Genomic DNA, 17,205 nt, shown 5'->3' with positions numbered 1-17,205 from the left:
GACCCCTGAGCACAATAACTGTCAGGTTGTTGAGAGTCATAGGATAGTAGTGCTGGTTCATGAATCCTTTTCCTGTTTCTAGTGCTGATGAGCGGTTTGATGCCACATTCCACACCAATGTCTTGGTGAATGCTTCTGGGCATTGCCAGTATCTTCCTCCAGGTAAGATCCACTTTTTCTGTCCCCTTCCAGTTAGAAAACCTGAGTGAATATGAATAGCAGTCATGCTAGTGCCTCCCATTGAGGGTGTACTATCTTCTGGCTCTGTACTATCTCGCTACCTGTTCCCTTCTGCTCGCTGCTGTCACATGCCCCTTCAGCTACAGGCACCTTCACTTTTGACCCTGGAATCACAGCTCTTGCAGCCTCTGCCAACACCTGTCATATGCACATGTTTTCTTCTAGATGCTCTTTAATGTCGATCCTCAGTCAAAGCAAGTCTCCTTTGGGTTATTTTCAGCCCACAGCATGATAACCAGGCTCTTTCTCCTCCACTTCTGTTAACATATTCCTCTAAGTTGACCCCATATCTGAGAAGGTACTACACGTACTGGGTAGATGGTAGAATTTGGGGATTACATCTTGATTTCAGGCACTCAAGAACACTTGCAAGTTAGAAACAAGTGCTGTCTGGGGAGAGCTCACTGGTGACCTTTTCCCAAACCAGCCAGTTTTGTTTCCCTTTTATTTCTGTTGTATTCATAGACCCTAGATTCCTTGTTGAGCAATCCAAAACCTGAAAAAAGTGGTTGCATGGTCTTAGAACACAATCAGGATTTGTTTTAGCAGAGAGAAATTAATAGTTGTTTTCATTTTTATCATTAAGATTTGTTTTAACATATTGTTTCCAAGGATTGTCTCCCTAACTTCTGGTTATTTAACTTTGTGCTCATGAGAACCATGCGCTGCCCAGCTCATGGCTGCCGCCACTCCCCACACTCACACACTCGAGCTCACTCGTTCACATCACACTCCACAAAAATAACTTCACAAGTCTATGCATAGGTATACACATACTTCTTTGCAGCAGTGTCACAGTGCACAGTGGAGCTGGATTTATTTGTTGTTTATAGAACCCTTTTTGTCAGCAGATGATAAGAATCCTACAGACAGAATGTGTGTTTTTTCTCACCTTAAAATCCATCATTCCTCAACAGCATGTGGCTTATGTGTCAATACATGAATGAATAAGTAACTGAACTTAGGGAAGACCTCCCAGTGATGTTTGTGTGGACTGAAGAAATGTAGCTTTTCATGTTTTCTGTCTTAAATCATCTGTTCCCCTAGTCCAGCCCTTCCTTTCACAGCAGGCACCTTGCAGAGTGGGCCACACCTTGCAGAATGGGCAGTATGATGCCTTCAAGCACACCTGTATTCTTTTGCACATAGCTATGAGGTACAGTATTGATGATGAGGGCTATTTTCAAATACACCTCCCAGGGATACGTAGATTATGTGGTACTGAGGCTGTTTCCATTTATCTTCATGCCCTGACCTCAGTGGCCCTTGGGTCCTGGGCAAGAAAGGACACACTGCTATGACTAGGGCTCTCCCTTATGTTGGCAGAAAATGACAGAGCTACTTGTACCCTGGGGCCATCTTGAGATGGTTCTGGAATGTGAGACATGACTTATAAGATGATTGGTGCAAGCTTTGAAATAGAGACTTATGACACCTTTTCCCTCTACTTCATGAGTTTACTTTTGGTAGCTTCATGGAAGTAGGCTTTACATATTACATATTGCAGGTGCATGAGTCAATGATTGTGTGAGGTTTGGCAAATTTGTAGTTGTGACAACATCACACTAATTCATGTGTTTAGAATGCTCACATTATCCCACTGAGATCCCCTCTTTCTTTCTGCAGGTGTTCTCACTGGTTCCAATGCCAGCCCCAGACAGCCTGTGATCCATGTTCTGACTCTATCTTGTGCTTTTTCATAGAAATGGACTCATATGCAGAGTCTTCTAACTTGTAAATGATGAGGACTAGGGAGACTTTCAGATTCTTTTGACATCTGAAATTATTCTGTAGATTACTTTTTACATATTTGCTTGTTTATATTGAAACTAAGTTGTCCAGGCTGACCTTTTTCTCTGTGGTCCATACTGGCCTTGAACTTGTGATCCTCCTGGCTCAGATCCCCAAATATCTGTGGTTGGGAATTACATTTAAGAACTTCCAGGAGTCACTATGCTGTAGGGTCTGTGTTTGCAAAACTCTTCAGGTTCTTCCTCCATGCATTCTTTAATTTAGTAGCAGAAATGTACATCATGCCAACCTTTCATCATTGGCACTCAGACACTTAAGCCACTTTTGCCTTCCAGTACAGTGGAGTGGGATTATCTGGTCTCCTAACCATGGCCTTCTGGGAAATCCCTGTTCAATTCACCCTGGGATTCTGGAATTCAGTGGAAGTTGTTCATTGTGCCCAAGTACTTTAATCAGTTCTACCATTCTTGCTGCAGAATTTGAACTAGTTAAAATTATACTCAACATACATTCCCAGATACCAAATATCTTCTCAATTTGTTTCCTAAAGAAAACACCGCCTTCACATACCCACCTCTTTCTGATTCTCTTTATAACGCCTCTATCATTTTCATGAATGGTTCTGAGATATTTTTACATTCTCCATTTTTCTTATATTATTTAAATCTAAGGATGTTCATGGCAAATGCAAGTTCATAGTTAGTTCTTTGCACAGAAATCTCTAAATAACTAATCTGTGACAGTGCCTATCATTGCATTTGAATTTTAAAAGATAGTGATCTTCCATAGAGATTTTTCAAGAGAAAAACTGACAAAGTGCCCAGTATTCTTCTATATGTTAGCATTTGGGGAAGGGACAGGCTGCAGGAACTATTGTGTATATTGAGCCCATTTCAGCCAACTTCATTTCAGCTTTCTGACTGCTTCCCATACCTTTTAGGCATATTCAAGAGCTCCTGCTACATCGATGTGCGCTGGTTCCCTTTTGATGTGCAACAATGCAAACTGAAGTTTGGATCCTGGTCTTATGGTGGGTGGTCGCTGGACCTGCAGATGCAGGAGGCAGATATCAGCAGCTACATCCCCAATGGAGAATGGGACCTCATGGGTAAGCCAGCATTGACACAAACCTTGGACCCTAGAAGAAACCTCCTTCCTCTATGAGATAAAAGCCTTTGGTATTTTCCACTATCCTTTTCAGTATGAGCATTTGCTGCACTTGGCAGTGTTCTCCATCATTTACTGAGCACTCTAGGATGAGACACAGAAAACAATCAGCAAATGCAACCAGCAGCATGATAGGGACACACTTTCCCAGCCAGTGCTCAGGTAGACATCTGTGCATTCCTTGGGACTTATTTAATTTCTGTATTGTGGTTGATGCAAATATCATTAGATGTTGTGAATAAACAAAAGAATACAAATGAGGTTCAAACAAAAGGAAAACGCTTTATTCAGGCAATGAACAAATTTCACATCGGGAAACACATGTTTAGTTAGACACAAAGCTGGGACTCTGCTGAGGGAAGTTAGGCTTGGGGGTTTGAAGCAAGAAGGAGGTATAAGAGCTTAGCATTGGAGTGGGGAGTGCACAGGACTATTGAGTGTGATAGTTTGAAACTGGTGCAAATCTGGGTGGCTATAAATTTTGTTACAATGTCCATGTCAGGAGGCAAGCTGGATGCCCTGGCATTTCTCAAACCTTGCAAAATAATGTTATATTCTAAGAAATTATTCCTTCCAGCAGATTCATTCCCCAACATGATGTCTGCATAACAATCTACTCCCCGTCAGCAAATCTCTAAGTCTCAGAAAGAGTTTTGTGTATTCTCTCCCTGCTCTGTTTCAATCTTGGTCTCCCTCTCTCTCTTTCTGCAGCTGTTTTGACTTTTGTCAACAAAAACCTATATCTCATGATTTTAAATGAAAAAATATAGTTATGAGTCACTTAACCTCAGATATATGTTTTAGAGATGTGTCAATATGTAGTTTTGTTACTGTGTGAACAACATAGAATTTACTTGCACAAACTTAACCAGCTGCAAAATCACTAGGTGATATAATGTTATTAGCCTGCCATTGTACATTTCTTCCATCTTTTAATACAAACGTTTTTATGTAGTACATTGCCTATACTTACATTTATAATGATACAAAATCAACAATGTATTTTTATAGTCATGTATTTCGAGTACATCAACAGAACAAATCTGCTAAAGTATCACTAAGATACGTTTAAAAAATCTATCTCAATCACATTAGTAAGAGTTTATTTTTGCAATCATTACCCAATTTCTAGGCCTTAGTAAATGCCACGGCTGTGTTAATGTGTGGTATATAGTTTGAAATAAATAGTAACTGTCTATTCTAGCAACCATGATTCCTTTCTCTTCCTTACCGCATAGGAATCCCTGGCAAGAGGAGTGAGAAATTCTATGAGTGCTGCAAAGAGCCATACCCAGATGTTACCTACACAGTGACCATGCGCCGCAGGACACTCTATTATGGCCTTAACCTTCTCATACCCTGTGTGCTCATCTCAGCCCTGGCACTGCTGGTGTTCCTGCTTCCTGCAGACTCTGGGGAGAAAATCTCCCTTGGTAAGTGTTTGTGTCCCTTCTTTAAGGCAAAGTCTTCAGGATACTGTGGACTCTACAGACATCCACTGGGATTCATATGGCATGCTTGGCTTTTCATATATGGACAAGACACCAGGAGTTTGTGATTCCAGCTTTGAGCTGTACAATACATCCCCCACCCTGCCACCAAGAATACGGCAGGATCCGGCAATCCTCTGGTGCTTTGGAGTCAATGAGGATACCCAAAGAGGAAAAGTTTGATTTTGCCCTTATGTTCCCTTCATGCCACCCCACTTGCTCTTTGGTGGACAGGGGATGCATTATCTTAGAATCAGCCTGGATTTATAAAGTGCCATACATATAACAGTAGGAATGTGATCCCTCAAGATCACTCCCCTGGAAAGAAAAGTTAAGATTATGAATAGTGAGATGGGCTCCCCAAATAGTTAATAATATATACATCATGTATTGAAGAATTTATCCATAAACCTGTCTTCTGAGTACAAGTCTTAGAATGTTAAATAACTTACTCAAGGTCACATAGATAATCAAGTTGCAAAGTCAAGATCTGAATGAAACCAGGTCTTCTAACCACATGGTTTTCTTTTCCTGCTGTGTAAAACTGCCTCTCAGTACCAGTGCAGTAAAGCCTTGAGAAAAGATCACGCTGTGTTGATTTAAATTTATGGCTCCTTTGGGTTCTGGTAGGTGAAAAGAACCATACCCTTCCCCAAATGCATATGCCTTTATATAAATGACTGTGTATCCCATGGTCCTGCCTTAGCACCTCCTTAGTTCAGCCTCATTGTCTGTGCTGCCTGAAAACGTCTGTGTGATTGTGTTTCAGGGATAACGGTCTTGCTTTCCCTGACTGTCTTCATGTTGCTTGTGGCTGAGATCATGCCTGCAACCTCTGACTCTGTGCCCTTGATAGGTAAGGAAAGGAGTTAAATGTGCCACTATTTCCCTGCAGATATGTGTCTTCCATGGCCCTGGAGATTTAATGCTGCTCCTCCATTCTATGCTGTAAGGACATGGCCTGTTGGAACCACTGAGAGAGAGCCATGGGTTGGGCCCATGGAATAGGGAGAAGATGTCCAAATTTATGGTTTATATTTATATTGTAGAAATAGCCAGGAGTAGCAGCTTGCACTTGTAGTCCCAGTGTGTATGATGCTGGCAAAGTATGTCCACTTGAATCCAGTAGTTCAAGGCCAGCCAGATAACATAGTGAGACCCACATCAAAAACAAAGATATTAGAAAAAGAAAGAGTGGAAAGAGAGAAGAGAGAGAGAAAGTGAGAGAATGCCTCTTTCCCCTATTTTTCCTGTTCTCTCTTGCTTTGGATCCAAAGATTTTACTACTAGAGATTCTTTATTTTAACTGGACACTATGCTTTGACTACTCTATTAAAATGAGAGAAGCACATGCTCATATTCTTAACCATTTTTTCTCAGATAGCTTAGTGTTATTTTAAAATAAGTACTTAGGGAAATAGGAATGGAACAAACTTGGTTTGTTTGGGGCAGTATAATACATTCTGTCCACAAAGGAAAGGCAGGGTATACATTGAGTTACTCTGCACCTTCCTGGAAGGGAATAATGAGATCACAAAAGAGCTGCTGTGTCTAGGTTAGGATGCAGTTGGCTTACTACTGCTGCTAGGCCTCTTTCTGCTCCCTGTGCAGGGAGTGAGATCTCTAAGGGTATTGGTAAGGATGGGAGGGCATTAGGCCAGGAGCTTTTGGGCTTCATATAGGAGTTGTCACTCCTGTTTGGTGGTGAGGAGTGGAGTTTGTGGGATGTCGTGGGTGACAGTCTAAAACCCTTTTTCCAGTATGATAATAAATGAGGACCTGATAATAAAACAATAAGGTCCTGGTGGTTCATGCTGGGCTCTGAATCTGACTGTGCTCTGTTCTCTCCACAGCACAGTACTTCGCAAGCACCATGATCATTGTGGGCCTGTCTGTGGTGGTGACAGTGATTGTGCTGCGATACCACCATCATGACCCTGATGGTGGCAAGATGCCCAAGTGGGTATGTCCCTGCCCCTGCAGAGTTATGGCTCTTCTTGAAGGAGATTCCTCCTATGGTTTTCAACAAAAATGGTGACCCTAAGCAAATAGAATTATCTTTCATCTGACTTCACCTTCTGCATATCTTTGCAGATAGTGAAGTGGAGGTGAGCTCACTCCTTGATGTCTGTCCTATAGTGGTGTTCCACTCTGAGATCTCAAGGAAGGACTCACACAAAACTGTTTTGTATATTCTGTTAGCATAGTGTTTTAAAAGCTATTCTTCCACATGGCCACTGTGAAGTACTAGGGTGCCATGGGAAGTGATGGATGAGATGTGCTTGTAGAAGCATGACTGGAGCTGCACAACAGAATGAGCAGCAAGAAGAATAAAACCAGGATGAATGTCCCTTCATATCTACAGAGGATTCATTCCAGGACCACCCACATATACCAACATTTGCTTGAAGTTGCTCAAGTCCATTATATACAGTGACATGGGATGTGCATAGAACCTATGCACATTCAGTTGTATACTTCAGATCATTTCCTGATGCTTTACAACACTGGCTGCAATGTAAATGTTATGCCAATAGTTCTTAATGATATATGGTTTAGGGATTAATGCAAAACAATATGTCCTTGTTCAGTGCAAATGAACTTTTTTTCTTTTAATTTTCAACACACAGTTAGTAGTATCTATGGGTGGAGAAACTAAGTGTCTATAACAGCCATTCCCTATAGGCCTCTAATCTAACTCAAAGCTTCTGGCATAAAGATCAATAGTCCTCTGTGGGGAAGAGAAAAGAGACAAAAGGAGATGAATGAGACTCAGCCCAGAATACAGAGCTCTTTCCCTGCAGCCATGAGCAACAGGCCCAACATGGTAATATGCAGATGTGTGTCCCTGTAGCCAAGGGTATGCAGGTCTGCGTTTACCTTCAACTGACACCCAGGGGACTTTAATTTAGGCCTAGCCTGAATCTGGACTTTTCCATCCTGGACAATACTTGAAGAAGGGGGAAACTGCCCATTCTTGGTTGGGCCCAATAGACCTTCCCAGTCTTCTCAATAGATTTTTTTTTTAATATACTAAGTGAGATAACCCAGGCCTAGAAACATACAACTCCCAAGTTCTCTCTTACATGGGACCAAAACCTTTAATGCTTGCATATATAAGTAAAAGAGGCAGTGGGAGAGTTAGTACTAATATTGTGAATCCAGACAGGAGAACAAGAGGTGAAGAGAAGTGGGTGAGGAAGAACAAAAGGAAACATGTGATAGGGAAATAGTGGTGGGGAAGGAGGAAGTAAAAGAGAGACAAATAAAAACAAACAAAAAAACCCCACAAAATTTATTTGAAGACACCAAAATGAAACCTAATTCTTTTTATTTTAATAAAATATAAATTAAATGTTAGAACACTCCACCACCCTCAAAGAAGACCATTCAGTGGCACCCAAATGCAGAATGAAGTATGGGAATCACCCATGTGTAAATGCAGTGGAGCGTGTGAGATGCATTTAGTTCCCCAGTGAGAACAAAATGCCCCAAATTACAGGGGCCCTAAACCTAATTTAGGAATGGCACTTCCTGGTTTTCAAGATTGGCCTTGCAAAGTTATTAGTTACCCTCATATTTTTTTTTTCCATGACATATTGCCTGGTAGGTAAAATCCTACCCAAAACTCCTGTCAATAGTAGCATGAGTCAGCCTAATGGTTATGCCCACACATAGGTCACATTGCTTCAGTTCAGGAAGCTTGTTTCAGAAATCCTCAGCCCCTTTCCAAAGCAGGATACATTTACCTACATTCTTGTCTTTCTTAGAACCCTGATACACTTGCGCAAACCAGGCCAGGGATTAGAACAAACACCCGGCTTATCTGTGTGTGTTTCTATTCATGCATCTGTTCAAGTAGATACCTGTATCTGTTTGCAGCATGGTCCAATTTCAAAAACTGAGGCCTGGAGAGATGGCTTAGCGGTTAAACGCTTGCCTGTGAAGCCTAAGGACCCCGGTCCAAGGCTCGGTTCCCCAGGTCCCACGTTAGCCAGATGCACAAGGGGGCGCACGCGTCTGGAGTTCATTTGCAGAGGCTGGAAGCCCTGGCGCGCCCATTCTCTCTCTCTCCCTCTCTCTGTCTTTCTCTATGTGTCTATCGCTCTCAAATAAATAAATAAAAATTTAAAAAGAAAAAACCGAAATAAAGCTTATACCTAAAGAAATTTGGCTCCCACTCCTATCCCTCATCCTACTTCATTACAATATTGATAACAATCTTAAGGAATTCCCTGTATTTTTTCCTCCCAGTATTTATTTATGCTAGCACAAAGATATAAACAGTCATTCTTTTTTAGTTTTTGGATCTTCGAGGTAGGGTCTCACACTAGCCAAGGCTGGCCTGAAATTCACTATGTAGTCTCAGGGTGGCCTCGAACTCATGACAATCCACCTATCTCTGCCTCCTGAGTTCTGCAATTAAAGGTGTGCACCACCACGCCTGGCCAGTCATTCTTATTGTTTATTTTTTGTATTGTTTATTTGAGGTAGGGTTTCGCTCTAGACCAGGCTGACCTGCAATTCACTAAATAGTCTCAGGGTAGCCTTGAATTCATGGTGATCCTCCTACTTCTGCTTCCAAGTACTGGGACTGAAGTTGTGTGCCACCATACCCAACTAGTCATTCTTATTTCCTCTAAGTATCTTCACTGGTGTAAAGACAATGGAACTAAACCACAGAGACACAAAACCATTTAACTGTAACCAATATATTCTGGCCACAAAAAATCTTAAGAACATATGTCTATTAAAAATCCTTCAACATAAGAGCTTGTTAAAACCAATTGGCTGCAAATGAAACATAAAGCATATTCATCTCTCTCGTTTCATATAACATGCTTTGTCTTTCTTTGAATCCATGTGTATTTGGAGCATAAACAGCCTCCATGGGACTCTTATTATTATCTGTTGCTGTGAAGCACATACTGCTGAGTGCAGTGGCATTATGTGACATTTGCACAGCTAGGAACAAAACATTAGCCTATCAGTAGAGGACACAGGCAGTTAGATAAATGCCAAAGTATAATTTCATCTTTGGAGATGCTTTGGTCTTGAAAGTTGATTCAGACCATGGAATTCAAAACAGGCTTGGTATGTGAATGGTATTAGTTACAGTTGTGCCTTAGGGGATGCACAGACTTCATGTGAAAGAAGATGTGCCTGACCCTGCTTGGCTATCTTTATTTAATTTGTTATTTATTTTATTTATTAACAGAGAGAAGTAGGTAGATAGAGAGAATGGGCATTCCAGGGCCTTTAGCCACTGTAAACAAACTCCAGACACAGGTACCACCTTGTGCATTTGGTTTATGTGGGTCCTGGTAAATGGAATCTGGGTCCTTTGACTTTATAGGCAAATGCCTTAAACACTAAGCCATCTCTCCAGCCCCCTGTTTGGCTCTTGCATGCCCAGCTGCCTCTGGACTCAGACTCATTCACTATTTGACAGCTGCTATAGAGATCTGGCACAGCCCTTCTGTTATCTTCTGAAAGGGAGTTGAGCTATTACAGGGGTAATGAAAAGAATCCCATGGAGCCACTGATAGTTGTGGCTTATGACACTTGTGACAATCTAAACAAATAAAAGTGACATAACTGCTTGTTTAATGTGTGACTTTAAGCCAATTCAGTATCTCCTATGAACCTTAGTTTGTTTATGTGTAAAATGGTGTAACTATTACCATTGTTGTATAAACATCAAGTGAGGTGACATGTCTTATAAGGTCTAAACTCACTGGAAAAGACCTCAAATGCAGCCATGTGCCTATGCTTTTTCCTAATCTTCAAAACCCCTTAGGGTCATAGTCCTTTCCCCAATCTTCAAGTTGCCACTAGCTGTGTAAAGTACTAAATTCATAGTCTCAGGAAACTGCCTCAGCCCATCTGTACTTTTCATTGCCTGTCTATTTCAGTCATCCTTGGCAAGATGTTGTAAGAGTGACTTCCAAGAAAGAAAGTTGTGTAGACATCCATCACCTTCATAGCTTGCCATCTCTACCTTATAGATGGGAAATACACCTGCTAGTTAAAAACAAAATGAGGGCTGGAGAGATGGCTTAGTGGTTAAGCGCTTGCCTGTGAAGCCTAAGGACCCCGGTTCAAAGCTTGATTTCCCAGGACCCACATTAGCCAGATGCACAAGGTGGCACATGCACCTGGAGTTTGTTTCCAGTGGCTGGAGGCCCTGGCGCACCCATTCTCTCTCTCTCTCTCTCTGTCTCTTTCTCTCTTTGTCTATTGCTCTCAAATAAATAAATAAAAATAAACAAAAAAGTTTAAAAAAATAAAATAAAAAAATAAATAAAAACAAAATGAGTGCGATGTCTGCATCTGAGTGGTTTTAGGAGAGGCTCACTGGTTCCTCACTTGCCAGGGCTACCTTCAAGACATTTTACATTTTATTTTTGCCCAGAATGACGCTTTAACTGCCTTAATACCTTTCTGTGAAAGACAGACAGTGTAAACTCTCAAGATGACTTTGTCAAGCCTCTGCGTGCATGTATAAACACTGTACACTTACAAAGTCCTCTGGACCATCTTGGCACACTAGAGCCTGAGCGGACAGATCCAGTCCAAAGTTGCTATTATCAAAAAACATATATAAAGATTTCTTTTTAAAGGAACAGCCATACCCATGAATTCACTTGTTTTCTCTGTATGCTCCATCAGCAGAGAGAGCAGATAAAATAGTGCTATGGCCTGCAGAACAAGAGTATGTATGCTGTGGCCCTTCTAGGAACTGTGCCAACATCCACTTCCAACTTCTTAAAGCACTTTCCCAGACATGGTCTCATTTGGCTTTTATCACAGCTACAGTTAAGTTAGATGCTCCTATACTTTCTTCCATGTTAGGTTTTCACAGTTCCAGAGCCCAACATCCTTCTTATTGTACAAGTTAAAAGATGTTAGTTAATAAATACCTTCCTTAACACAGAACTTCTCCAATCCTGGGATCAGATTAGAGACTATTGCCCTCATTTTCTGTTTCCCACTGACTCTATTAGCACATTTTTGTTTAATCAATACAACTTTAAAAGATACAGCAACATTTAGAAGTCTGAACTAGTGAAGCTAGTGGTCTGTTTTGTGACTGCCATATGTATCTAGGGGTTGCACTTGAATGTTAAAATCTTCCAGAGCCCCTATTATTCGTTTCCAATGACTTAGCCAATTTACAGTCTGGGAGCCAGGGAACTAGGCCTGCAAGACCCTTATTATCTATGAGGAAAGACCAAAGTTTCTCTGAATATAAATCCCAGGCTGTTGCTTTAAAGGGAACAGTTTTGCTTACCCCTGGGAAATATTCAGCTTGATCCTACAAGCCAGCATAGATTGTATTCTCACACAACATCTGGCTCCACTCTTGCAATGCATGGGCTCATTTTGATGTGTAAAACCACCACAGAGACGAAAGTGGGACTTTTGTGGGGTCACATGCCTGTGGAGAATCAGCTGATATCCAACTCTAGGCTTATACTATTTTCTTTGCAGACCAGGATCATACTTCTGAACTGGTGTGCATGGTTCCTGCGCATGAAGAGGCCAGGGGAGGACAAGGTCCGTCCTGCCTGCCAGCACAAGGCACGCCGCTGCAGCCTGGCCAGTGTGGAGCTGAGTGCCAGTGCAGGGCCACCCGCTCCCAATGGCAACCTGCTCTACATTGGCTTTCGAGGCCTGGAGGGCATGCACTGTGCTCCGACTCCCGACTCTGGAGTCGTGTGTGGCCGCATGGCCTGCTCCCCAACGCATGATGAGCACCTGTTGCACAGTGGACACCCATCTGAGGGAGACCCTGACCTGGCCAAAATCCTGGAGGAGGTCCGCTACATTGCCAGTCGCTTCCGCTGCCAAGATGAGAGTGAGGTGGTCTGCAGTGAATGGAAGTTCGCAGCCTGCGTGGTGGATCGTCTGTGCCTCATGGCTTTCTGTGTTTTCACCATCATTTGCACAATTGGCATCCTCATGTCAGCTCCAAACTTCGTGGAGGCTGTGTCTAAGGACTTTGCTTGATGGCACTGCATGGGAAATACACAGATCAGGAAAGTGTCTGCCAATGAGGGTCCAGAATATAAATTCTGTACTCCAGTAAACATGAAAAATGAGGTCTCCTGTGGCTATCAATCCTCATAGTTAGTTTCCTATTACTTGCAGTAAAAGAATCTCTGCACCTTTCTGTTTAACGTCTTTGTTTTGCATACTATTGCCAAGGCCCTGGGATCTGACCTTGTAGTGGTCATCTGTCCCCCTTCTGGACAGGCCTTCAGAGAGAGATCAGACTCTAGACAGCTGGCAAAGGCCTGTCTAGTTGGTTTTGCATGACCGCATGTCCCTATAAGCCACAGGAGAACCTAATGTATGTCTGCACCCCTGTACAAACTTAGACTGAAACTGACAGTGGTTAGGCCACACTTGGGAGACCCTTCTTACAAAACAGAAGTTAAAACTCTATCTGATGTTTTTTAATATGCAATTCAACTTGTTTTTTTCTCTCTACTAATGAAATTTTTGTGTGAGAGAGTCAGAGACAAGCATTATGCATTCTAAACAATATCTTGATCAGCCCAGTTTCTTTAAGTCTATAATCTATGGAATCATAGACCCAGCAAAAGTGTTTTGGGGACTATGGAAACAAGATAACCCACAAGTTTTCTGTTGTCCCTAAATCCTGGAGAGTTAAACAAATTTGTTCAATTCTGCAAAACCCAAAGAGCCAGTAGAGTTCTATGAGTATATGAGTATTACCATCCGAAGAAATAACACAAGTTAAGCTTTTTTTTTTTTTTTTTCCTTTTGGGAATAAGAAAGTCAGTTGCTTCACCTGGGTCAGAGTTGATTAGTCTTAGAAATTTGTGCATATGTCCAGAGACATACCATCATGTGACTTTCCCCATGTTAAGGTCAGGGCACAGTAGCTGTAACTTCTCTGGTACCCTGTGTGGCAGGAATTGGGGAAGGAATGATGTAGGTTAATGCCTAGATGTTGGGCCAGTGGCAGCCAACTGGAAGGAGCTGTTCAACTATTATAGTTGCCCAGCCATTTGCCCCAGGATATGACTTTTGTGAATTTACCTCCCTTGGGTTGGTCACTTTGCTTCAGCCACAAAGAGAGCTCAGGATCAGTGGGTGAATATACTAAAACTGTTTGAAGGCTTTTGTGGTGTTTTTTTCTTTCTTTCTTAAGGTCTGGCCATGTACTCTCTGCTGGTCACACTTGTAATCCTCCTGCCTCAGTTTCCAGATGTGCTCAGGAAACAAAAGAAACTTTAATTGTCAAGCCTAAATAGTAACACAATGTTCCACTTAAATTACCTAGCTGACAGTGGTCACTTTGCCACTAATAATTCTTTTTAAAATGAGAAGGGAGGGTTTCTTCACAAAGAAACACCTTTGCTGTTCCATTCTGTCACCCAATAACTTTTCAGATCTTGAAGCTGCACCAGACTTCTGAGATGCCAGCGATCTTTAATCTTATAACCCCTCAGATGGGTGCATCAAAACAGAAGATTAGATTTCTCATAGCAAAAGAAATTGCATCCATTTTCCAAACCATCCATTTCACTTATTTCTGGGCAGTGCACATTCATGAATTTGTACTGGGAGAAGATGAAGAAGGCTTGATGTGCTGAGAGTGTGAGTGTGTGTACCTGTGTGCATGGTATGTGTGTATGTGCAGCTTAATACAGGAGACAGTATTTGCAACAAGAAGGTGGATAAATCAGTAATACAGGAGACAGTGTGTACAATAAGTAGGTGGATAAATAAGTAGATGTCAGTATTCTGAGCATCCACCATTTGGAGCAGGACCCTTCCCAGAGTTCATCCAATGCATGGTATGAACAAATGATGTACAGTATCATATTTCTGTCTTTGTTTTGTTTTTCAGTGGTAATAACTAGAAACAGAAGAATTTTCTAATGGAGCATTCTAAAAACAATTCTCATTCTTATTGTTAGGTCAAATTTGATGCCTACACCATTTTTTTGCTTTAGAAAACAAAACCTTGGTTTTAACTATCTGAATGTTTTTTGTCATTTATAAAAATAACAAATAGTAGTTGCACACATAGTTAGAAAAGTGGGTATGGTTAAGCACAGTCTCCCTTGCCCCCTTCCTCTTCTCTCTTTCCATGAGGGGCTATTTATGAGCATTTAGGAGCATTTTTGGAGAGGAATAAAGGAGAGTTGGGGCAGAGAGAAAAAGAGCAGGGCATGAAAAGATATATCCTTGTGGCTTTCCTAGCACTCGTGCTATGCAAGGTGCTTTGCACCTAGTGTTTTGACCTAGGGGTCATTCCATAATCACATATAAGGTCTACCTCATTCCCCTTAGTAGCTGCTTAGTGCTCCATTCCATAGTGGACTATAATTTACTTGATTAGTTTTTTAGTGGTGAGCACATAAATATTTTCAGGTTTTATTTTTATATACAAATCTATAGTTAGCATCCTGGTGTATATCTCTTGCCATACTTTCATGAATATATGTTAATATAAATTCCAGTTTATAAATGGATTTTCTGGATGCAAGGCTGTGTGCATGTAAAATCTTGATAGATGCTAGATTATCTTTCAAACACTGATCATTGCATACTGCACCCACAGGACAATAAATAGGCAAGATTCTTAGGTTTTTAGTGTGCAAAATTTAATTGACTTCTCCCCATCTGACTGTTAACAATGATAACATAAATATAATGATGATTTTAGTTCATTTTATTATGAGTGAAGCTGAAATTATTTTCAAATGAATTTTAGTAAATTCAATTTTTGTAAAATTTATATCTTTTATACAACTTGAAATTAGGTTATTTGAATTTTTCTTAATTTGCTTTTATACATCAAGACCTTTCTGTGTTATGTCTTAAAAGCATTTTTATTTAACATTTGCCTTTTGATGTCATTTACTGATTGCATGTTTATTGGCTTATTAGAAGTTTAAATTTTTATGATGCCAGTTGCTTCATATTTTTCTCTTGTCAATCCTGAGATTGACCTCCAGGTTTTTACCAGGCCTCCCCCATTCTAAGACTACAAATAAAGTGACTCATATTTTCTTCTGTGACTTTGATTCTTTTGTTTATGTATTCTGGCGCCCTGATTCACCTTATTAAGGGGAGTAGGGGTAAGGTCTACTTGTTTTCCTCCTGCCATGATCAGTGGTACCAACAAGGCTCATGTTACAGTATTTCCATAATATGGTAATTGTCTTTTCACTCTTCAAAATGCTACCTGATTTGGAAACTAAGTTTAAATGTACTGCTTTCCTATTGGTTTATCTCTTAATTTATAAAGCTTTATTTCAATTTTTTGGTCAATACTCACCTCTGCTCCCTCTTTTTTTAATCTCTATCATGTGCATGTATTCTTTTAAAATTGGGATCACAATGAATATATAGATAGAATATTCCTGTTTGGGAACTGAAATCTAGGTTTATGTTCAAATCTAGTTTGATTCCAGTGGAGTTGTGCTGAGACAGGAGTTATAAATGGCTTACTGTTTATTTCTGCATACTTTTGCTACCACTTTCAATTGAATGACTTATTCCATTTTGTTCTTTAATCAGGTATATAGGAAAAGCAGTTGGGTTTTGTATATTCAGATCAAATTACCCACCATAATTATGATTTATCATTGTTTCTAAGATGTTTTCCTTTAACTTCTTGCCTGTATCCCCAATATTTCTTTCTCTATGCCGTTGCATTTGAGAACAGCAACTCATTAATTGGGCATATATGTCTTATTCTTAACATTGATGGGTGTTTTAATGCTTCACACAATTTGACTTGTATGAAGACATGTATTTTCCTCCTCACAATAAAAAGTATCCATGCATTCTTTCAAACTATTACTGCTTTCTGGGTAATGTATGAATGTTAGCTTTCTGTCAAAGCCTTCTCAGTATCCATGGAGATGATGAAAAACTTTTCAATTTTCTCTAATAGAATAACTCATTATGTTAATAGAATCATCAAGACTAAATAATTATATTCCTGAGGAGATGTCTATTTGTTCTTATGATTTTTGCTATCAATATTTATAACTAAGATTAATCACTCTACAGCATTTTTTGTGTCTTTGCACCAGTGATTCAACCAACTGTGAGTGAGAAATCCTCAAAAGCTGCTTCTGTGCATATACAGATTTTTTCATTATTATTTCTTAGTTAACAAAATATAGTAAGTACCTATCATCCACATTGTAGTAGGTATTATAAATAATCTAGATATGATTTAATGCAAATGAGAAGAGAGGTTATATCCTATATATATATATATATATATATATATATATATATATATATATATATATATACTCCCTAAGGTTCTTTTTATTACTAGGAATGGAGGTAAAGGAACACTTGCTTCCTCCCAACTAAGGTCAGTAGGACCACCAAGACACACAAAAAGTATTTCTGTAGTACAGTAATAAACTTTCCACACTGTTATAAGTGCTGCAATCTCTCAAATTATTACTGCTTTCTGGGTAAAGTATGAATGTTATCTTTCTGTCAAAGGCTTCTATGTATCCATGGAGATAATGAGAAACGTTTCAGT

At 40.3% G+C, this 17,205-nt stretch overlaps 1 protein-coding gene across 1 annotated transcript in view; it reads left to right on the top strand.

Annotated features, from left to right (window-relative positions):
• LOC101607438 (neuronal acetylcholine receptor subunit alpha-7) overlaps positions 1 to 16,496 on the top strand; it is a 117,737-nt gene extending 101,241 nt beyond the window's left edge. The window contains exons 5-10 of the mRNA XM_045144860.1: positions 83 to 162; positions 2,933 to 3,100; positions 4,398 to 4,592; positions 5,419 to 5,505; positions 6,503 to 6,612; positions 12,144 to 16,496. Of these exons, the coding sequence (XP_045000795.1) occupies positions 83 to 162; positions 2,933 to 3,100; positions 4,398 to 4,592; positions 5,419 to 5,505; positions 6,503 to 6,612; positions 12,144 to 12,662 (1,159 nt within the window). The 3' untranslated portion in view covers positions 12,663 to 16,496. The remainder of the gene's footprint in view (positions 1 to 82; positions 163 to 2,932; positions 3,101 to 4,397; positions 4,593 to 5,418; positions 5,506 to 6,502; positions 6,613 to 12,143) is intronic.
• Positions 16,497 to 17,205: the final 709 nt, after the last annotated feature.

The sequence above is a fragment of the Jaculus jaculus genome, chromosome 3, assembly GCF_020740685.1.
Source record: "Jaculus jaculus isolate mJacJac1 chromosome 3, mJacJac1.mat.Y.cur, whole genome shotgun sequence".
NCBI classification, from domain to species: Eukaryota; Metazoa; Chordata; class Mammalia; order Rodentia; family Dipodidae; genus Jaculus; species Jaculus jaculus.
This window is presented reverse-complemented; position numbering and strand designations above follow the sequence as displayed.